This window comes from Passer domesticus, chromosome 33, assembly GCF_036417665.1.
Source record: "Passer domesticus isolate bPasDom1 chromosome 33, bPasDom1.hap1, whole genome shotgun sequence".
Taxonomy (NCBI): domain Eukaryota; kingdom Metazoa; phylum Chordata; class Aves; order Passeriformes; family Passeridae; genus Passer; species Passer domesticus.
Genome location: NC_087506.1, coordinates 3,230,674 through 3,254,052, shown reverse-complemented (window position 1 = coordinate 3,254,052; position 23,379 = coordinate 3,230,674). Strand labels below are relative to the sequence as shown.

The following is a 23,379-nucleotide window of genomic DNA, read 5'->3' as shown; positions in this document are numbered from 1 at the left end:
CTGAATATGTTGGCTAAAGACCCCTGAAATATTTCTAAGAAAGTCTGAAGTTAAGGAGAAATGGATGTTTGGGATCCTTCAGTGATAAATATTAGCCAACACTTTGGCTTTGTGTTGTGCACCCAAGGCCAAAGAAAACTGTTGGACTGGCTCATCTGAGCTCTTTTGATCTCAGTAAAGAATCCTTCAAGCCATAGGAAGTTGGCAATGCTCATTTCTGCTGGCCAACCTCAGGTTACCCAGTACAGTCATTTGCCCAGGCAAGCCAGAGCAATGGTCACAGCACCAAGGCTGACAGAGCTCCAGAAGCCTTTGTTGGACAATGCACTCAAGCACATGCAGTGACTCTTGGGGTCACTGCACATGGCCGGGAGATGGACTCGATGACCCTGATGGGTCCCTTCCAACTCAGCATATTCCAGGCTTCTATGAGCCTTATTCACACAGTGAGGGAACTTCATATTTCCATTAGTTTCCACTCTTGTGGGGTTTTACCTTTATAGCCAGGCACAAAAGGCTTTTCCTGTTTTAGGAGGTGAAATGAAGATCATTACCTTGTGTCCTGGTGACAGTCCTGAGCAAGCTTCCCTGCCACATGTGCCAGCCTCTCAGCCCTGGCTGTGCCTGCCAGCTTTGTGACTCCAATTCTCTCCATCAGGGACAGGAGGAGCTCGGCCCCACACTTCCGCACCTGGGCGTGGCGGCTCCTGGGAAGGAGAGAGCAAACCCTGGGGCACAGGGAGAAGGAGCAGCAGCAGCACAGGCCTTGGCCAGAGCCTGCTCCCTGTCCTTGCTGGGGGAAGGAGGCCTGGCTTCTCCCTGCAACTTTAGACACCGCTAGAAGGTTCTGAACTCAGGTAAACACAAAGCTAGCATTGTACAGAAGGACTGCCTGCAAGGCAGAGGGAGGAATTCAGTCTCCCTGCACTCTCTGATACTCAGCTCCTTTCACAGTATTTACTCTGAGAAAGATTAAGGAAATAGATTACATATGAATGATTTAGAAAATAAAGACAACTCATGCTGACCCATCAGAGGGCAGCCAGTACACAGAGCTGCAGCAGGATTGAGGCTCTTTCCACCCATGATCCCCAAATCTGCAGACCTCTGGGAAGAAACAAATGCAGGGAAAACATGTTGTGGGCCATGAAGTTGCAGAATATCCAGCAATGCAGCCTGTTTCTTCTGAGAGGCTTGGCAATGGATACATCTGAATGTTTTACCCTATTCCAAAGCTGAGGAAAGGAGGGACAGGCAGTTTAACCAGGCTGTCCTGTTCTAGAGAGTGTCTCTTGGGAACTATCAGGCCCAGCACCAACATTTAAGGCAGCATGTGCTTCAACTGTTCCATGGCAGTCAGGCTGTGAAGGTGCCTTTAAAGTGATTCATCATCCCAAGGCTAACATGAAACATGAGTTTGAATAGAAAGTAGAGTTCTATGGCCAGGACAGTCATACAAAACTCCTTTTGGCAGGAGCTGCATCTGCTGTGCAGGCTGTGCCACACCCAGCAGATTGTCCCCCATGTGCTCCACACCCCAGCAAGTACCCTCCTCCTTTCTCAAGCTAATGGCATCATGAGGAGACATGGTTTTCCCAGGGCCCCTGTGGTTAGTGCTGTGAAATACCAAACACCACTCACAGCTGCAATTGCAATTGTCCCTCTTGCCACAAAAGCACAAGGCTCTATCCTCAGGCTTTGCAGGCACTTTCACTTCCCCACCAGTCACCACAGCTAGGAAAATCTGACAGCCTGGGAGAACTCCAGGAAGCAGCAGGAAGCTGAGTCAGAGGAGCTTTCATTTGGGTATCAGGAAAAAGGTTTTTCACCCAGAGGGTGGTTGGGCACTGGAACAGGCTCCCCAGGGCAGTGGTCACAGCACCAAGCCTGACAGAGTTGAAGAAACATTTGGACAACAATCTCAGGCACTTGGTGTGACCCTTGGGCTGTTCTGTGCAAGGCCAGGAGCTGGACTCAATGGTCCTGATGAGCCCCTTCCAACTCCCCATATTCTAAAGTTCTGGGATTCTGAGAACTAATAGGCTGCAGGAGGGCAGAAACAGGTGACAAGAAGAGAGAAATGACGTTGATTGGAGAATGAAGTCACTGAGTTCACAGAAGATGCAGCATACAGGACCCTTCCCTCCCACCATTCCCATTCTCTGTCTCATCCCTTCTCCCTCCCACACACTAGAAGGTGAAGAATATCACTAAAAGAAGAACAACCTACTTGACTCCCATGTCCATGAGAGCAGTCATTGCTCGTGCAGGAGTCACATTCTCCACCATGATCCCCAGGGTCTGACTGGCTGCTTTCTGAACAAATTCTGGGGAGTTGGACACCATCTGCAGAAGGACCCGAGCAACCTCATCCACCTCAGAGTCCATGTTCTTCTCCAAGGTCACAAAGAGCTCTCCCAGAGTGACAATTGCAGAGTAGGACACCTTGGAACGGAGGTTGGCCACCTGGACAAATCATGAGGGGAAACATAAGAATCACCTTGAAAAGAAAACCAGTTGCCTGCAACAGAAGTCCCAGAAAATGACAACACATCCCACTGTGTCCAAAGGAACATCAAAGTACAGTAAGAGCAGGAGAGCACAAGCACAGAAAGGCTTTTACTCTGGCACCAATTTCTGGTCTCACACCTGCTTACTGCAGGCCTAAAAAAAAATATTTCATTCAAGTGTTCTACTTAACTCTTCTAAAATGTTCACAGCTTTGATTTTAAGCCCTTTGACTAGAAAACTGAAGCAAGGGCTGCTTTCAAATCATAAAAGCACAAATCATAAAGATAGAAGAGTCAGGTGCTCCTGTTCAAAAAACAACACCAGCAGCTGAAGCACTCAGCCAGGAAACAGAAAACACAGGCTCAGACCCAGAGACCAATTTGCAGTGTTGAATTACAGCTTGGGCAGAGACTGGGACTCTGGCAAATAACCTCATTAGTGTCTCAGTTTCTGCATTTGCACATTGCATTATAAAGGCACCACACTCAAAGACACGTGTCAGATACCCAACTTACCAGTAAATACAGCTACATGTACCCACAGATCGTACAGATAGCTGACAGACATTAGAAATAGAAGGTCTAAAAGCAGAAATGAAGGCAGACCCTGAGCACACATGGAGACGAACAAGCAGATACCTACTCTACACACCATGTATGAAGTATGTGGGACAATTGAGAACAATGTTCTCACCTCGCTGGTAACTGCCAAGCAAACGTCATGAAGTCTACACAGCAGGACCTCTGAATGGGACCCAGCCAGGTGTTTGATGTTGTAGAGTCCCTTCTCCTTCATCTCCCTGAAAGGCAGAAGATTGATTTTTTCTCTCCACCAAGGCAGCACCCTCTGAGATTATCAGGCTGGCAGCTCAGTCAAACAATGGGAGGTGCTTTTCAAGGAGTACTTAATTTAGTTGTGGAAAAGGTTGCCACAGGATGATGTGGCTGTCAAAAGCCTACACAAATCCAAGAGGTGAATAGAGGGGTTTCAGAGTGGCCATTTAAGCAGACAGCCTTTCTGAAATCTCTGGCACATGATGCCCCCCTGGCACTGCTTCCTAGAAGCTGTAGACCAGACCAAGCTGCTGTTTCTTGTCACCTCCCTGTGCCTGTCCCTGAGACACAGTCCCACCGAGCTGTTATTGGGGCATTTTCCTTTTTTGTCAGCCCCAGCAGGCAGTTCAGCACTGAGAGTCTGCACTGGCACTCTGGAGCTGAGTTTCCCCTCTGCCATCTAGGCCTCTCTCTGTCACCCCCTCCACTCCACCTCACATATTCCCCCAAAAAGCAGCAGGATGTCCCAGAAGATTCCACCCCTGAGCAAGAACTGTTGAAACTCTGGCTTTTCCCAAAACCCCCTACCTAAAACAACCCCCACAACAGCAACGTGTTATTTAAAAGGTGCAAACAACTCTGTCTCTCAGCACTTTGTGCAGGGCCTCAGCTACAGGAAGGAATGTGAGGCATCAGGGCTGCAGCACAGGGCTGGCCACTGATCCCACTGGCACCCCTGAGCATCATCTGGACCCCCTACACCTGCAGAAGCTCTCTGCACCTCACAGGGCACCCATGAGAAATGGGGAAGAGAAAGCAGAAGAGAAAGGACAAAACAAAGGTGACTGCACAAGGAGATGCATTGTGGCAGATTTTTCATGCTCATCCCAGTGTGAATGGAGTCCTTACCCCTGTGTGAATGAAACATCTACCAGGGAGTGATCAAAAAGACATTAAAAAGGAAACCAATATCACCTAACATTTGTAGGGTTATCACCTCTGGGCCTCCTTCTGCCTGTGTATAATTTTGGGACACATGGTGAGTATTGACAAAACATCTCAGGCCCATATGAAGCAGTGAGAAGGAAAAAGTTGAATTCCAAAAGTGCAAGATTCCTAGAGGATTTCATATCTTTTTCCTTCTCTTCTGCCATCAGCCCTTCAGGAGTAATGACAGGCTGAGGGACTGGACAGCACAAGTCCCTGGAGGAACTCCCTGGAGCTGCTTCTAGGACTCCCATGCAGGAGGTCACAGGGAGACGCTGTCACCTGCCATTGCTGTCAGCAGTGGGGGCAGAGAGGAATCTTACTCAGTCCCACTGGGCCAGTGGCCCAAGGCACCCAAATCTCTACACTCAAAACTTCTGCCATCCCCTCAAGGTTTCCTTTGCAGCTCCATGGAACAACAGGCAAAGCGAGGAAACAGCACGGAGCTGCTGCAGCTGGAGCAGTGCTGCAGAGCAAGGCCAAGAAAAGGCTGCTCTCAAATCTTTATCCTCTCACTGCTCTGGAGTGGTTTCAAGAGTTCCCTTTGTCCACTCTGGGCTCTCAGGGGCTCAGAGGCACTAGCAAGACACAATTCTAACCTACCTTAATGCCAAGAGGGACACAGAGTGAACAAGGCCTTTCTTACCAGTCATCGCTGCCGAGCAAGGAGAGTGCCTCCAGCAAGGAGTGCTGTGGGTCTGGAGAGGCTCTGTCCTTCTGCCCATGCCCACGGAGCGGCTCCTCTCGGCGCTGGGCACCAGTGGCCGTCTGCGAGGTCACTGCAAGGAGAGGGTCGGCCATGGGCGCTGCGGCCCGGGCAAGGCACCCCGCCATGGAGCGGCCTGCAGCCCCATCTCCCAGCCAGGGTTCCCTGTGGTGCCAGCTGGCACTGGCTCAGAGACTTCCCTGCTCTCTGGCTCCTGGGGCTCCTTGCTTTCTCCCAGCCCCCCAGCTGGGCACAGCTCCAGGCTAAACCTGACAATTGCCCCGCAGCCCCAGCTCCTCAGGGCCACAGGTGCCACGGCCAGCGGCAGGTTCCTGCGGCCGCAGAGCTCCCGCTCCCTGCCAGACAGCGCTGACCAGCAGCACTCGCTGCCCAGGAGGGAACCCCTCAGTGCCCCTCTTGTCTCAGCACCCTGATTTCCCCAGCCCTGAGGACATGGGCCCTCTGCAGCTCCCTGAGGAGAGACCTGCAGCTGCCTGGAGACAGCACCAAGCCAAGCCTGAACAGGCCAGCCCTGCTGGGCCCGGCTCAATCCTCACGGAGCAGCTACCAGGGAACAGCCATACCTGACCCTTCCCACCTGACAGCGCCTCTGTTCCCACGGACTGCAAATATTCTAGACAGCAGGCAGCTGAGTGCACATACATTTTAGTATCCCTACTATTGGGAAGGGAGTACTTTATGGATGTTGTTCTTTCCAAACATCATCAATCTGTACTCTTTCAGAGGTGCACACTGCCTGTATTTCAAAGATGCTGAGGTGAAATTTGTCATCTAATGGATGTGTTTGCAAACTCAGTAGGTTCTAAGCTTTCTCTTGTGGAAAAATGTACCTTCCAGACTAGACAGTTGATTAAAAAGGTTTCCAAATGCACTCTGAGGATAAAAGTATGCAAATACAGATCCACATTGTTGGCAGACACACTCTCTTGTTGATCAGTTGACCTGGGTTTGCCTTAATTAAATTTTATGGTAAGGAAAAAAACTTAGAGGGTATGAAGAAAATCAGATGATAAATGCATTTCTTATGAAACCCATTTGTCATCAAAAGCACTGTCAATCAAAAATTTCATGTTGTGCACTAAAAAGCTCATTTTCTAATGTGCAGATGAAAACATTTCAGCTGTCTACAATGATGGAGTATAAATATTGCACAGAATCTTGATGAACTGCCCTAGACTTTATAGGGTTTTTGTGCTACCTTGCATATTCTCACCAAGTATGGAGGAACCATAACAAGAAAAATATTCAGACAGGAGCTAATCTGGGTGTCACTGAGGTACCCCAGCCACTGACACCAGTGATGTCACTGCAGAAGTATGTAGGCATACACATCTGGATTCAGTATGAATGGAGAGCCACCTCAGGCTAGTTCTGGTCAATTCTGGGCATGAAAGCAGCATCACTAGAAAAGAGCATTGAAGTATCACTCCTAGCTGCCATCTTCTTATCTCACCCTGCTTGGGATCACAGCGCAGGCAGGCTGCCCACAAAGGAGAGACAGGAGCCACTAGGGACTGTCTGCTGTGTATTTCCTGCAGGCAGCAAACAGCCTGGGAGCAGCAGGCAGCCCCTCCTGGTGTCATCGGCTGCACATGGCTGCTGTATTTGCTGGGTGACACAGGAGGCACTGCTTGTTCCCTCTTGGCACTGCAGGCTGTGGGATGGCAGCAGCGAGGAGCCTTTGGGCACTTCTGGGAGCAGCAGCAGCACGACTGCACCAAGCTGCTGACTGCCCTGCAGAGACAGCCCTTGCTGGGATAGCAGAAAAGCTGGCTGCAGAACTGGACAGCAGCACAGGCAGAGGGCCAGATGGTGAGTGAGCAACTGATGGTGGTGGCTCTCGCAGGTGCACGGTGAGCACACCCTGGCAGACTGCCCTGCAGCTCACCCTGCAGCCACCAGTGCTGCCTCCTGGCACCAGTGCTGTAGTTTGGACTATCAGGATGGGCAAAAGCCAGAGCTCAGGCCTTTACACTACTTGATTCAGCTCAACTTTCCATCAGAGCTCTAAGAACCACTGCTCCAGCACTCCCAAGCTGGAGTAACTCAAAAGTAGATTTGCTGTTCATTCTCAGGACAGACTACGGACCCAAGATCCAGCTGTGCTGGCTGAGGCAGGAGGCAGTTTGTACTCCTTGTGCAAGGAAAACCCTGTGTGGAAAAAGCTGCCATGGAGCAGGCTTACCTGAGGAGCTGTGTGGGAAGCTGCCATCCCCATGGATGATGGGCCTATTGGGCAGTAAGGACACATTGTCCTGCTTCTTCAAGACCTTCTTCTTCAAGGCACTACCAGGCTGTTTTCTCTGCACTCTAGAAGCTGTGCCATCAACAGGTGGGAGGCTAAAGCCTGCAGGGACCAAAGAGGAGCTTCTAAGTGGAAGGCATTAGACAGGGTGATGATGGAAATGGCGAGAAAACTTGCCAGAGCTGGGTAACATCTCTTTGTTATCCCAAAGAACTTCAAGTATAACAATGGCACACTAGTATGGGAAAAAGAATCACAGATTCCTAGAAGAGTTTGGGTTGGGTTGGAAGGCACCTTTAGGCACCATCTAGTCCAACCCTTGTGAGCAGGGACATCTTCATCCTGATCAGGTTGCCCAGGGCCCCATGTAAGCTGGCCTTGAACACCTTCAAAGATGGACCAACAACAGCTTCTCTGGGCAAACCCTTCCAGCTTTTCATCCCCTTCCTTTAAAAAAAAAACCCTATAATATCTAATGTAAATCTACTCTCTTCTAGCTTCAAACCAAATTGCAGCAATGCTTCCCCTAAGAAACAAGGAAACTCAGTACTGCTTTGCTTTTGATTTCCTGTTCCAGAGGCTGGCAGGGGAAGTTACCAGAGAAAGTGCAGATAACCTTGCGTGCTGCCCTGGGGCTGAGTGCTGCCTCCTGAGGGCCCTGCTGCCGCCCTCGGGCAGTGCTCACAGCCCTGCAGGCAGAGCCCCTCGGCCGGGATTCAGTCGGGAACGCTGCTTGCTCCCGGGGCTACAGCAGAAGCACTGCCTGGGGGCTTCAGCACAGCTCTACAGCACCAGCTCCTCAGCAGGGAGTGGCAGGAGAAGGATCTCTGGTGTTTTCATGAGAAGGAGTTGCATTTTGTTTCTTCCAGGTTGCACCCTGGCTGAAAAGCATTCTTTTGGACTCACCTTGCCTGAAGACTGCTCTCCAGGAGAGAGTCTGAAGTTCCAGTGTGCTTTGCAAGACAGAATTTTCTACTCTGAAAGACTTCAGAGGTGAAGGGGGGAAACTGATATTCTGTTACTGACTCACTGAGGCCATGGGCAAGACACTTCATGCCCCTGTATTTTTCTTTCAGAAACAGAATTAAATCCCAAGCAAGCTTCCACTCAAATGCAAGTGGAACAGTCCCCCAGTCTGACTGCAACACTGCAAAGGGCAAGCAAGTGGTCAAAAAGGACCACCACAAGTGTAGCCACCACTTACTTGCTTCAGCTTCATCCCTGGGCTCAACTGTCTCCAGAATGGGCTGCAAGGATGTTTTCCTTTGCCTCCTTTTCTTCATGTCTCTCTCCAAAAGCTCTGCATCCTTCCGCTCTAAGTTCTTTTGAGCCAACATGCACAATGCAGCACGGATCTAGGTGCAATTAAAATGCATCATAGACTGTAAGGAGAGATACATCAACCAGACACAACATCTCCTCAGGAGCACAGAGTCCACAGAGTGCCATAGATTTCAATGCAGCTCCATATCCATTCCAAAAGTTTCAGAGGAATGACTCCCATCCTCACCTTGGCAATTACACACAGCCAGGTGGAACATTTCTGTGCCACAACCTTACACTGCTCCAACTGCAGCCTATGTCAGGAAGCCCTGCTTGAAGCATGAAGGTCATAGGAGTGCTCCAAGACAGAGGAAGAGCTGACACGGCCAGTGAGCAGGCAGTTCAGTTCCTACGGGCCATGGCAGGAGAATAAAAACCATGCGCAATATCCAGCAAGGAGGGGTAATTAGCTGTTGCTTAACACTCATGGCCAGGAATTGCAGCTGTTTCTCACTTCCTGGCTTCTGAAGGACTCAGCTCTGAAGGACTCTGAAGGACTTGGTCTCTGACATCAGGAGACCAAAATGGGGAGTCATATGAAAACAAGCTGCAGAAACACTGCTGTTAATGAGCAGAAAACTTGAGAATGAGAGGGCTGTGACATACAGCCAGAAAGGTAACCAGGAAAAATCAAACTCTCCCATTTTCTTTTGCAGCCTTGCTTACACACAACATTAGAATCTTTGCTTCTCTGCTTCCGAGGATGCACTTTGCTTACATTCACTTGTGTGTAGCTTATTCTGTCATTCAGAACTTCTCTAAAACAGCCTTTGCACATAAAGAATGCTTCTGACATGACCTTAGCACCATCTCCAAACCAGGCACCTTGACACCACTGGAAACAGCCAAGCAATTCCTCTCTAGTTGTCAAATATATTCCCAAGAGAATCCACATTGCCCAGGAGAGGATGATTATGATTTTCAGTGACATTTTGGGCCAAGCACTAAACAGCCACTGGAAAAGAAATCTGCTCATCCCTGTCCTTCTCCCTTACCTTTCCAAAACCTTCCCTCAGGTCTGTGTCACGCGTAAGACCAGGATCGGTGTGATGATCCATCTCCTTGGCCTGGCTCAGTGGGAGACCTGGAAATGAAAGCAAAGGTTTGTGTAAATCTCTGGCAGATGTCAAGCCCCCAAAACCACAATGCTGGGCAACAGGCAAGACAGGTTCCAGATTGCAGAGCCCTCAGAAGACACAGACACTGTGACTGAGAGCAGCAAGGTACAATGCCTAGAGCCTCTCCCAAGGGATGGGCTACTGGCAGCAGACATGACATTACTCTGCTGGCCAGCAGACTGAAACCTGCTGCATGATGAAGGCCCCAACCCCTGGATGCTGGAGAGCCTCTGTGTGATAGAGAAGGGCAGAGATGGAGATTGCTCTTGACAGCAATTCTTATCTGCTCTTATTCATGCTGATATTAGTAAACATCTTCTTTTGGTTCTTAAAAGTCCCAGGTTCTAATACCTGGATGCATTTAGAGCAACATTTTCTTCTCTTTGTTGGAATATTTTAGAGGACATGCAAAGAAAAACTTAGCATTGCAGGAGTGTTACCCAAACACGAACTGTGTTCTTGGCACCAGATAATTCATTTTCCCCGAGGGTTTCCTTCTGAACTGTATGAGACTGGGCCAATTTTGGGCCAGCCTGATTAAAGGCTGATTTTCTAATTGCAAGAAGAACAATGGAGCTCATTCTGAAATACTCTCCAACAGAGCTGTTAGAGCTAAGATAACTAATTCTTTACATGGCTTCACAGAGGGTAAATTCATACAGCAGCCAAGCAGTTTGAGAGGAATCCCTGTCCTAAAATGGGATTCCTTCACCCTGTAGAATGCTTCAGTCAGTAATAAAAGTGAGACAGCTAAGGATTAATGTCATAAGTCATTTCTAGTCCAGAATGAGTCCAGAAAAAAAGTCACCTTCCTTACTGAGCAATACTTCTCCCTAGCTGCATTAAGCATTCCAGCTGCACATCAGCAATTAAGGAGTCATTCCAAAGGGGCCGTAGCCAGGATTTGCCAGAACTAACCCGGAGCAAAGGGACCAGGGCATCTGATCCCTTCTTCTGCATCAGCAGAATTATTTCTTCAAGTCTCATCTGTCCTATCATGACACAGCCAGAGATGGCAAAGGAACAACAACAGTGTCATTGGGGCTTTCAACTTGAAAGCATTGGCTGAGCCAGATGCACCAGACACTGCATTTTGTCTGGCACAATGCCACTTGTCAGGGATCAGGCAAGGCAGGGAGGGAGGACAAGGCAGAAGGCATCTCCTCCCCCAGCCTCAGCCTGCAACACTGACACAGGCAGAGAGCCAGGGAAGAGATTTGTCATGGTGAACCTGCCATAGGTGGCTTTGGGCTTGTGCTGTCACAGGATGACAAACTCAGACCCTGCATAGCATGCATCCATTTGGAAGGCTCCTTCTCCCTGACAGGAAAATTTATAAGGACATTCTGTCACAGCAGGTTTCTCTATTTCTGCCAATACAAAACCAGGCAATGTCCATTAATGTCCATCCCGTCTCAAAGGGTTCAGCTCAGAAAGTGCCCCAATGAAAGGTTTTCTGCTACAAAAGCAGGAAGAAGAAGTGGGAACATTTCTCATTTTGTGCTAAATGCCTTGTTTTCCTTACTAATTGTGACATTAGGAAGGCTGCAGGGAGATAAAAGGCATGTGCAGAATGGAGAGGAATATTTCCTTTTCCTGCACTGCATTTCCAGGGCCACAAGGTACCACTCCAGCTCCTGACACTCAACACTTCAGACTGCAGGAATTTTCACTGCACTGCCAGAGAATACTCCCAGTGACTGGACTCTGGGAGAGTCCACTGAGCCCGTCAAGCAATTGAAATGCATTTAAAGAAATTTTTAAAAGAATGCGTTTTAGTCAAGCTTTGCAAATGTCACCTCTGAGTCAAGACCAAAATGGTCATTTTAGGACAGACATGCCCTGTACCTACCTGCATGTTCAGAGTTCTCCTCCTTGCTTCTGCTGCTGGATCTTGGCCTGCAGAAAATGGAGGACAATGAACATGTGAGGAGGTAGAAAGAGAAGGGAGGGAATGCCTGTACCATGAAAGGAGGAAAACCGCCAGAGCATGGGCACTCTGATGAAGGAGGAAATGCAGCACAGAAACACACCAGGATGCAAAGCTGATTCATTGTCCTTAAGCTTTCCATTGCAGGAGTCACAGAGAGCTGGCCAAGCTCTGTGTGAAACAATAGCCAAGTGCAGCAGAAGACTCATCTTGAGGTGCTTTGAAGCCCTGCCTCCTCTTCCCCACCACCACCTCTGCTCTTGGTACATTGGTGTTGGCTTTGACATTGTGCTGGGTCATCATAGATGGGCAAAATGCCTAAATACATGGGACACCTGGCTGTGCAAAATAACCACACTTTGGGATGGGAACACACAGGTGAACAGCACACTGCAGCAGCAGCAGACACCTTGGCTTACCTCATCTCCTGGGACTCCTGGGATTCCAGCTGCGGAGAGATTTGCAGAGAGCTCACAGCACTGCCAAGAGAGGGACTTACTGCTTTGCCTATGGGGGGGATCAGAGGTGGTCCCAATGACCCCTTCTTCATATCCCCTCCACTGGAATACAGCAAGGAAGCCTGCAAAGAGTAGAACACAGTGCTCAGATCAAGCATGCAGCCTTGTCCCCATTCATGCCTCAAGACATTTAGGAATGCATTTAACTGGACCTGGCAGGAAAAGTCAAGGCAAACTGATGGAGCAGCTTGGCCTAGGATGGGGAATGTTGACCTAGGAAAGGGAAGTGGTGAGGGAGATCCCAGGGCACACATTTTGCACCTCTCCCCTTGTGCTCAGTTTTCTACATTCCCAGCTGGAATTCACATATTTGACATCAAAATGTTCTGAGGTGCCACTGCCTCCACCTGGAGTATAGGGTGTCATGGGAATGGGTTTAGATCACTATTCTCTCCCTGCCCCTTAGGTACCTCACAGCCAGTGCTGATCTCCAGTCATGTCCCCACAAAGCCATTCTGCAGGAGGCCAAAACCTGCTCTTCTCAAGCCCTTCATTTCTTCTGCTGCTGCCCTTCCCTCCTACACTTCCCCAGCAGCCTTTGAGCCCAGACGCTGCTGCTGAGCTCTCAGGATGCTCACTGCTCTCCAGCCCCCACACATCCACCATCTCAGCCTCACTGGCATTTAGGATGTTCAGCAGAGCTCCCTGCCCTGCTGCTCTCTGCAAGGTCTCTGCCTGCCCAAGTTCCTCCAGGGCCCCCATGCCATGGTCAGGAATGGGAATGGAGGCAGCAGGGGCAGATGCACACCCTTTGTTTCTATCCCATCATTTTTGGACCACCTAAAGAACCAAATCAGGACCTGTTCAGCTTCAGTGAGAGGGTCACTTCCTGTCACGGAGACACTGGGCCCTTTCTCAGCAAGGCTGAAATCAAGTATCCAAGCCTTTGATTGGACATTTTGTCTACCAAAACTCTTGTTCATCTGCCTCCTCTGCACCCCATGGCAAACCCAAAACAACTGCAGCTCCTGGTCCTGCTGCCAAGGCAATTGTGTGCCTGGGCTCTGGGCTGCTCTCCCCACGGCCACCTCCCATCCCTGCCCTCTGGACAAAGCCATGCCACAGCACACAGCTGCGCAGAAGCTGATGATGTCTAGAAATAGCAGCAGAGACAACTGTGCAGAGGGCATGGCTGTACAAGTCAAAAGCTGAGACAACCTGGAACTGACTTTGCAGGACTGCCTGCTCCAGCAAAGACCTTTTTCCATCCCAACCAGACACAGCTGACAAAAAACACCACCAAGACATAGACATGGCTCACAGATACCCATAGGTTACTAAATCTAGAAGGACAGCTTGTCCAGATTGGACAACTTTAGCTGCTCAACTTTAGCTGCTGCTGGTGTTTTCTCAGCCATGAGACAGAGGAAGAACCACAACAGAGCCCAGAAACCATTCAAAGACCTCTCCTGTTATTGACACATGCTGAGGATATGAAGTCTGCACTCTGCAGAGTCTCTTCACACTGCAGAGACAGCCTGAAGCACAGTGTCCAGCTGAGCTCTTCTTTGGCTCAGCTGCTTCCCTGAGGTCACACCACAGGAAAAGATCTCCAATCTCTGCCTCCAGCACATAAACTGAAAATCTACTGCACAGGACGTAGTTTGGTCTCCTTACCTTATAACATTTTTCTTCTGAACTCTGCTCCTGGTGTTTTCTACTGTCATTATCATAGCCAGTGCCAATGTCCTTGTTCTCTTTCTCCATGCTGTACATTTTATTATTGTTAGAAGAAGGAGAGCTGATCCTGATGGGAGGCAATGGCTTTGAGGGAAGGAGCGAAGAGGGACATGGCCGGAAAGACTTGGAGAAAATGAACCTAGTCACGCCTGCAAAGTGGAGGAATTTTCACTGCACCACCAGAGAACACTCCCAGTGACTGGGCTCTGGGAGAGTCCACTGAGCCCGTCAAAAAACTGAAATGCATTTAAAGAAATTAAAAAAAGAATGGGTTTTAACCAAACATTCCAAATGTCACCTCTGAGTCAAGACCACAATGGTCATTTTAGGACAGACATGCCCTGTACCTACCTGCATGTTCAGAGTTCTCCTCCTTGCTTCTGCTGCTGCATCCTGACCTGGAGAAAATGGAGGACAATGAACACGTGAGGAGGTAGAAAGAGAAAGGAGGGAATGCCTGTACCATGAAAGGATGTAAACATTCTTAGCGTGGGCACTCTGATGAATGAGGAAATGCAGCACAGAAACACACCAGGATGCAAAGCTGAATAATTTTCCTTAAGCTTTCCATTGCGGGAGTCACAGAGAGCTGGCCAAGCTCTGTGTGAAACAATAGCCAAGTCCAGCAGAAGACTCATCTTGAGGTGCTTTGAAGCCCTGCCTCCTCTTCCTCACCACCATCAGTCATTCCTCAACTGTCATCCTAACTCCCCAATTCTGCCGTCTCTCCTTTTGGAGCCAAGTGGTTCCTACAGCCACACTGAAGCAGCAAGAGCTGCTCAGCTGAGACACGAGACTGTATGGAGGGCAGCTACTTTTGTACAGGTGCCAAAGCTTGACTTTGCCTGCTCGTGCCTAAACCTGGTGACAGTCTCATGCTACATGTGGTCAGAGCACTGCTGTCTCCGAGAATGCTATGACACCTCCTGGCTCTTTCAAGAACAAAAAGGCTTTTTCCAACTCAGCTGCTAGGGGAGGATATTCAGATTGCACTTTAAAAGCCCTCCCAAAGATTTCCAATTCAAATGATACTTCTGTGTCTCCTTCTTTATTGTTATCACTCGGATAAGCTTGACAGCTACATTTTCTCTCCCATATCCAAGCCAATATCTTTCCATCAGGTACGGTCCTGTAACTCTTGTCTACCACCTTGCCCTCTTTGATCTTAAGCCCAGATCAAAATATTAAACATTGATCAGATTATACATCTATACCCCAAAACTTCTCTGGCATCTCATTTCACAGTGGAGGCCCAGGCACAGAGAAATTATTCCTGATGTTTACAGAAGCAGCACCTGAATTTGCAGACCCCTCTCCAGTAGCCAGTATTGGCCCATACGTAATCTCATGGGTGCAGAAGTTAACAGTCAAGAATGACAGAATTCAAATATCTGCAGGACCCAGACCCATGCAATTCACTTCCCAAAAAAGAGCACAACCATTACAAAGGGAATCAATAGCCAAGTCCAGCAGAGGACCAATCCTGAGGTGCTTTGAAGCCCTGCCTCCTCTTCCCCACCACCACCTCTGCTCTTGGCACATTGGTGCTGGCTTTGACATTGTGCTGGGTCATCATAGATCGGCAAAATGGGGAATACACAGAGGTTTGCCTAAATACATGGGACACCTGGCTGTGCAAAATAACCACACTTTGGGATGGGAACACAGAGATGAACAGCACACTGCAGCAGCAGCAGACACCTTGGCTTACCTCATCTCCTGGGACGCCTGGAATTCCAGCTGCAGAGAGCTTTGCAGAGAGCCCGCAGCACTGCCAAGAGAGGGACTTACTGCCTTGCCTATGGGGGGGATCAGAGGTGGTCCCAATGACCCCTTCTTCATATCCCCTCCACTGGAACACAGCAAGGAAGCCTGCAAAGAGTAGAACACAGTGCTCAGATCAAGCATGCAGCCTTGTCCCCATTCATGCCTCAAGATATTCAGGAATGCATTTAACTGTGTCCTGGCAGGAAAAATCAAGGAAAACTGATGGAGCAGCTTGGCCCAGGATGGGGAATGGAAAGGAAGATGATGAGGGAGAGACCATGGCACATATTTGGCACCTCTCCCATTGTGCTCACTCTTCTCCAAAAGTGGCTTCATTCCCAGCTGGCATTCACATATTTGACATCAAGGTGTTCTGAGGTGTCACTGCCTCCACGGGCATTTTAGATGTCATGGGAGAGGCTTTATAACTCCCTGCCTCTAAGGTACCTCACAGCCAGTGCTGATCTCCAGTCATGTCCCCACAAAGCCATTCTGCAGGAGGCCAAAACCTGCTCTTCTCAAGCCCCTCATTTCTTCTGCTGCTGCCCTTCCCTCCTACACTTCCCCAGCAGCCTTTGAGCCCAGATGCTGCTGCTGAGCTCTCGGGATGCTCGCTGCTCTCCAGCCCCCACACATCCACCATCTCAGCCTCACTGGCATTTAGGATGTTCAGCAGAGCTCCCTGCCCTGCTGCTCTCTGCAAGGTCTCTGCCTGCCCAAGTTCCTCCAGGGCCCCCATGCCATGGTCAGGAATGGGAATGGAGGCAGCAGGGGCAGATGCACACCCTTTGTTTGTATCCCATCATTTCTGGGCCAGCTAAAGAACCAAATCAGGACCTGTTCAACTTCAGTGAAAGGGACAGTTCCAGCCAGGGAAAAGGTCTGAGAGCTCTGCTGACAGCACAGAAACTGGAAATTGACCACACTGCACTTAGCTTGGTCTCCTTACCTTATGTCCTTGTCCCTCTGAACTCAGCTCCTCTTCTTTTCTCCTGCCCTCAGCATAGCCAATGCCATCTTTCCCATTCTCCTGCTCTCTGCTGCATATCAGGCTTGGCTTGGTAGAAGGAGAGCTCTTCTGGATGGGAGGCAATGGCTTGGAGGGAAGGAGCATAGAGGGACTGGCCAGGGAAAACCTCTTGGCAAGCGGGTAGCCAGACAGGCCTGCAAAGTGGAGACACAAAATATAAGAGAAACCAAAATGCAAACCCAAAGCATCTGAAGCTCCATATCTCGTGGGACACATTCCCTGCAAACTTCTAAACAGCTGCACAGGGCTACATTCTCTTGCTGGCAGACACTTGAGGCAGGCCAAGGGAAAACCCTGACCCACTTCCACAGGGCTGCCACAGGAGCACCCTGGCCTCTGGGCTGCCCTGGGACAGCAGGGAGCCCAGAGCCCTGTGCTCTCCAGCAATGGCTCAGCTGCACATGCACCCTCCTGCTCCTCTCCCTGCCCCACAGCTGAGCATCCCTCCAGCTCCACGGGGCACTGGCAGCAGCACAGCTCATTGCAGGGGCACATGCAGGGCACAGCTGTTCCCTGGCAATGTGCACAGGCTCTCTGGGCTGCCACAAGACCCTTCCTCCCACCTGAGATTGGCCCAGCTCTACCCCCTCACCTCTGTGTGAGGCTGAGCCATGCTCACAAGGGAAGAAGTGAGTTAGGTGAATTCCCACCTTTATCATTAACATATCTAATGGGTGTGGCACTCAAGGGGAATAATTTTTCATTTTAGAGAAAATTTATTTGGGTTCATTTTTCATGGAACTAGCCTGCATTTAATTCCTATGAACAGTATGGAGCTGGCAAGTCTGAAGGGAAAAGGCGAAGGCTCCAATGATAAGAGGAGAAGATATTCCTTCTTCAGTCTGGCCTGTGAATCCACAGGAAAAACCCACACAGCTGTGACTGCTATTTCTGTAAACCACCAAGTCCTGTCAGCAACAGGCAGGCCTTATTGGTGTTTCTGTAGCACTGTAATACCATCCTCAGGGTTGGACCTGACCAGCAAGCAGAGGAAGAACGGGAAATTTATCTGTAGTGAGACCTGACATTGATGGCAAGGAAAGCAACAGGACTTGCGTCTCATGACCATGTCCAATCTGTGCTCAGCTGTGGCCACAGTCCCTGTCCTGGCTGACAGTATGAGTGATTTGGCTGCTGTCAAAAAGGAGAAAGCAGAGTAAACTAATGACAGAATGTTGTGATGCCATGGGCATCCTTGCAGGATCATCTGTATCTGTCAGCCACCTACTCTGACCCAGAACTGAGCACCATGGAGCAGTTTTCCCTGAAATATGGTGGGATTGTTTTTCCATTTGGCTTCAGCCTTTCAGCTCCTTCCTATCCTCACCTTTTCCTTCAGAGGTTTTTCCTTTTCCAGTAAACTCCATGTTTGAACCCGTGCTTCTGCCTGGCAGAAGGATCTGGGTTTGAATTTGGGAGCACTCTCAGTGTAGCCAGCGACAGGAGCTTGGTGCCCAGCCTCAGAACAAGGCCGGGTGACTCTGATCGCCAGCGCTCGGCACAGAGAGGCAGAGCCAGACGCGTCTGCTGCCGCTGCGGCCGTGCCAGCCACAACCTTCACAGCCTTCACAGCCCCAGCGTGGGGCTGCCCCTTTGTGACACAATAGCCCATGGGGCTGCCCCTTTGTGATGCAATAGCCAGTGGTTCTCTCATTTCCATGGCTGCAAAACCCCACCCCAACTCCATCCCTTTCCCTTCCCTTCCCAAGGGCAGCCAGCCTTAAGCCCAGCCTGGCCACACCTGAGGGTTTCACACTGTCTAGGAAGTAAACCCTCTCCAAAGCTACTTTTCAATCCTTTATTTCTGGAATTCCCACTCAGTTCTGGGTTGCAGCTGGTTGGTGTGGGAATTGGTTAATTTCTCTTCACATCAAACAAAGTGCTGGGACACAAACAATGGCACCATGCTGTGGAAGTTAAAGCAGCTCTGCACTCCCCAGTAGATGAGCCCACAATTCAGCTGGCCAATAGCTTTAGGGAACAAATTGACCATCCAAACATTCCACTTTTGCTCTGCTTCATTGTTCCAGGGGTTTATTTCCTGCTTTCTTGATTGCAGAGAAACCCAAACCCAACATAAACATCATCTTCCTCAAAACATTTCTGACCCTGGCAGCTCCTGACAATTCAAAATTTTCTTCATAGAAATAGCACTTGGCAGGTCATTCTAAAATACTCTCCAACAGAGCAGATAAAACTAATCATCCTTGATTTGGCAGAACTAAGCCTAACCCACGGGACACGTGGGTCTCATCCCTTCTTCAGCATCTGCAAAATTATTCTTCAAGTCTCATCTCTCTTATCTATTCAAAGATCTCTGCATTAGATGCCCCCAGTGTTCAGTGGGCTGACATGATCAGCGTATCTGTAGGGTGTAAATTGGCCATGCAAAGTTCTCCATTGTTGTGCAAGGGGTTTATTCCTGCTTTCTTTCCTGCAGACATACCCAAACCCAACATTACAACACCTGCCTCAAAACAATTCTCATTTGGACTGTCCCCGAAAATTCAAACCTATACTCAGAGTGTTTCCCTGTCACCAGGGACAGGCTCCAAGGCTGGGCTCTCACCTGCATGGAATGAAGAAGAGCTGCTGCCCTTGCCAGTGGCTCCGGGGTCTGGTGATTAGGGCTTTGAATGCAGCTTTTGTACACACACTGCCTCTCTGGGCCAAGCAGCATTCCTGGACATTGGCACCACCTCTGCAGGCCAACATCCTCCAGGCACAGCTGCAGGAACGAGATTGCAGCAAGTGCTGGCTGAAGGAGTCTCCAGGCTGCAGCAGCCCTTCACCTGCAGCGGAATCATCTTGTGCTGCCGTGGGAGAAAGCAAAGGGGGTGACAGGCTCTTTGCAGATGAGGGTCTCCTCCAAGTGCTGCTGCTCGCTGGGCTGATACAGCTGCTGGTGCCCTCCCCTGCAGATGTACCAGGAGCCTATCTGCAAAAATAACACTGCCAGTGCCAGTGCCAGCCACCCATCCCTGCCATGGCCCTGCCCACAGGGCGTCCTGCCTACCAAACTGCTCCAGTCAGGTGATGTCAGACACCATCAAAATACATTCAAACTATGCATTTTACACATTCTTTCCAAATCGTGGCCATGCAGTCCACATGCTGGAGGCAGACTGCTCTTGGCAGAATGGGGGAAGCCCCAGCAGCTGCTCTCCCCATGGCTGGATGGCCATGGCAGCAGAGCCAAGTCTCTCACCGTGCCCACTGCTGTTGGGACCCAGTGCTTTGGACATGTTCTCACTGAACTCAGGCTTCTGCTACAGCAGTATTGTGCCTTCACGCATTTGATAACTAACAGTTGGAATGGCAAGGACTCCTTACAAGAGCTACCAAATAAAAGGGGAGGGAGGGGGTGAGTAAGTTAGAATAGTTTGCTCCTTTTTAATACAAGCATACCTGGATTGAAGCAGGGACACTGGGCTAATCGTACTGGGGACTGGTTTGTAAGCCTTGTCTCTAGCAATTCCCACCAGTCTGCAAGCATTTTTTAGTAGAAAGCAGTATATAAGATTTTACAGCACATCCATGAGCAAGTCGAAGCCAGAACTCCAAGTACAAAACAAATACTCCCAAATCGGCCACCCATGGGGAAAGGAAGAAGAAAAGCAGGTGAAACAAGTGCCACTGCAACTGAATTGCTTGCGTTCATCCCATGGTCCAACTTTTGTGGACAAAAGCTCTTCAATTCAAACACACAGCTTAAGAGCAAGGAATTCAATGTTTAGAGAGCATTTAAAGCCTAATTCCTATTACTTTCAAGGAAAGGTAGATGCTAAATTCCTTAAAAACTCAAATATGGGTATAATTGGGACTGTATCCTCCAAATCAGGAATGGAGGTTTAGAATTGCAGAACTGTTTCCATTGGAAAAGGCCTTTAAGATCATAGAGTCCTCCCAATAACCTGACATCACTAACACTGCCAAGGCAACCACAAAAGCATATCTCAGGAAATGTTGTGAGATGAGACATCTTTCTTGTCTCCTTTGTCTCCCCAGGAGCCCCTTGGCAGGAGAAATGCCCACATGGGCTTTATCTGACTCCTTTCCAACCAGTCTTTCCCTCACTCCCAGGTCGCATTTGCTCTGCAGGCTTCACTAGCTCGCTCAACTCAGAGGAGCTCTCAGAGGAGAAAATGCTGCCTGGCGTGGGGCTGTCTGATCCCTGTCCCATCTTGATTCCATCTGCCCCATTCCCTCGCCCATCAAAGAGACCGAAGGATCCCTCACAACTCCACGGTACTGCAGCAGATCCCTGGCACGTTCCCTCCTCCGCTCCTTGGTGGCCCTGGGGAGGCTCCAGAGCCCTCCCTGTGTGCGGGACAGCTGCTGCAGCACCGCTGCGCCTGCGGGCCAGCAGCGCCCAAGGAGCAGCTGCGCAAGTTCAGAGTCTGAAACAGAATCCTCAGCGCACACAAATGACAACTGGCATTTCAGGGGCTGGCAGGAGAAGCTAAATCCATCTGCTCGTTGCCCCTGCTAGCCATGGCCACGGTGATGCAACTGGAAGAATTGCCCCTGCCCAGGAAGCTCTCAGGTAGAAGAGAGGAGCAAAAGCCACGTGTTTCTGAGCTGCTAGCTCCCAGTGCCTCAGGTTTTCCTTCCAATTTCTAAAGGGTTTGGACTATTTTTACTGTTTCAACCCTTGTTATGTGCTCCTGTGAATAAGTAAGCATTACAAAGCCTCTCCCTCAAAGCCTTGAGGGACTGCCAAAGCAGAACTTGTTCATGCTCTTTTCTCCTGGTGATTTTATAATCCCATACAGACTCTGACAGCAAACCCGTGCTAGAGGAAAGATTGACCTTGGAATCATAGGGCACTTTCTGGGTGGGTGTTTTAATCTGCTTTTCCAGGGCCTTGGGCTGAGCAGGGTGAGGATCTGGGGGATTTCACAGAAGAACTGGCACAGGACATTGCCATGACACAGGGGCGGGGAAAATGTATTGGCCGTTTGCAGCAGAGAATAGAGAAAGGCACTGGCCCAGGCAGCTGCTGCCATGTGGGCACAAGCTCTGCTGCCCAGGAGGGTCCCGTAGTGCAGGGGTTTGCAGATGGACACGTAGCAGTCGTAGCACATGATGGTCAGGAGGAAATACTCTGCTCCCATTAAGAAGATAATCAGGAAAACCTGAGCAACACCTCCTGCACAGGAGATGGTTGTGGTGTCCCAGAGGGAATTGTGCATGGCTTTGGGCACAGTGGTGCAGATGGAGCCCAGGTCGCTGAGGGCCAGGTTGAGCAGGAAGAAGAACATGGGCGTGTGCAGGTGGTGGCCGCAGGCTACGGCGCTGATGATGAGGCCATTGCCCAGGAGGGCAGCCAGGGAGATGCCCAGCAAGAGGCAGAAGTGCAGGAGCTGCAGCTGCCGCGTGTCTGCCAATGCCAGCAGGAGGAAGTGGCTGATGGAGCTGTTGTTGGACATTTTTTGGGGCTGCACATGGGGACCTGTTCATGGAGAAAGGACAGTGAAGATTTAGAGGAGATACCTGGAACCAAAATCAAAGGCATTTCCCAGACACCCTCCTCGGTAACACACAGACACACCATTTCGTGTTCAAGAATTCTGCTGTTTTTTTTGCTAAGATCCCCTGTATCTTTGCTGCTGTTCTTGGATATCAGAAACCCTCAGCATTTCTGCTGCCCTCAGGTGGAACAGAGCAAGTTCTGTTAGGTTAAGTGATGAGTGAAGCGTAAGGGGAGATGGTCTCTCCTTCTGACCTATTGAGATTTTCTCTGGGCTTTAGCCTTTCTCAGGTGGAGGGTGATCACCTTCCCATGCTTCCCCTAAAATGTCACCAGGTACTGCTGAGAGGAGATGGATCCACCACAGCCCAGCTCCGTATCTGTAGCCAAGGACTCACAATGCTCGTTTCATGAACCCAGCAGCATTTTCAGTGTCAGAACACCTCTGCATTTCCTCATTAAACTTATAACTCAGAGATGCTCTAGGACAGTTTTGCACCCTGGGTTGAAGCTCCCAGCTTGGACTGCAATCTCAGGGAGACTTCCAAGTGTCTTTATGCTGGCACTGGATGAAGGGAGATGCAGGTCTTTCCCTGGGTGCACTGACAGCATTGCCCAGAGCCGGGCACTGGGCACAGCGTCACCCTGAGCCAGGTGTGCCCCCTCCCAGAGCCCCCAGGGCTGGGCAGCTGCTCCCAGCCCTGTGCTCTGCAGAGGGAACTGGGCCCGGGGCTGCAGAGCTGCCCCACGGCTCTGCTGCAGCTCTGCCTGCACAGGAGGGGCTTCACGCCTTGGAGCACCGGCCCTGAGGGCAGAGGCTTGGCTGGGGGACAGGAGGGAGGGGGCTTGTTCAGAGGGAGGGGCTGCACTGCAGGGGATCCTGAGGGCATCTCTAAACTCTCCCTGCCACAGCATTGCTGGCTTTTGTTTCCTCCCATTGCCTGATCATCTCTGCTTCCTGGAGATTTTCCTCCTGCCAGTGTTTCCCTGTGCCTGATCTCTCCCTGTCAGCAACCACAGACCCCAAATCTCTGTGCACTCTCCCTGGCCCTACAGAACCCTGCCTGTTTGCAGGGCACTGGCTGGGGGCAGGTTCTGTTTGCAGCTTGGAGAAAGGACAGCTCAGACTGAGCCTGATGGCTCGAGCAAAAGTGATGCTGGTGCTGTCCATGGGCAGAGTGGCTGAAAGCACATTAGGGATCTCCCGTGAACCTAGTGATCACTAAAAGAAACAGTTCAGATGTCTCAGACAATTTTCAAATTTCATAATTAATAATTCATAATCATCCTATATTGT

General features: G+C 50.0%; 1 protein-coding gene and 1 long non-coding RNA gene across 2 annotated transcripts in view; both read right to left on the bottom strand.

Annotated features, from left to right (window-relative positions):
* Positions 1 to 23,379, bottom strand: part of LOC135288501 (uncharacterized) — a 447,298-nt gene that overhangs the window by 148,297 nt on the left and 275,622 nt on the right. The gene's annotated exons all lie outside the window — the stretch shown is intronic.
* Positions 4,914 to 14,043, bottom strand: LOC135288436 (uncharacterized). The gene is made up of 7 exons (XM_064401829.1): positions 13,750 to 14,043; positions 12,034 to 12,194; positions 11,537 to 11,583; positions 9,562 to 9,650; positions 8,448 to 8,598; positions 7,184 to 7,345; positions 4,914 to 5,050 (listed from the first exon to the last, which is right to left on the bottom strand). The coding sequence occupies exons 1-7, from the start codon at positions 13,846 to 13,848 to the stop codon at positions 4,914 to 4,916; spliced, it is 846 nt and encodes a 281-aa protein (XP_064257899.1). The 5' UTR covers positions 13,849 to 14,043.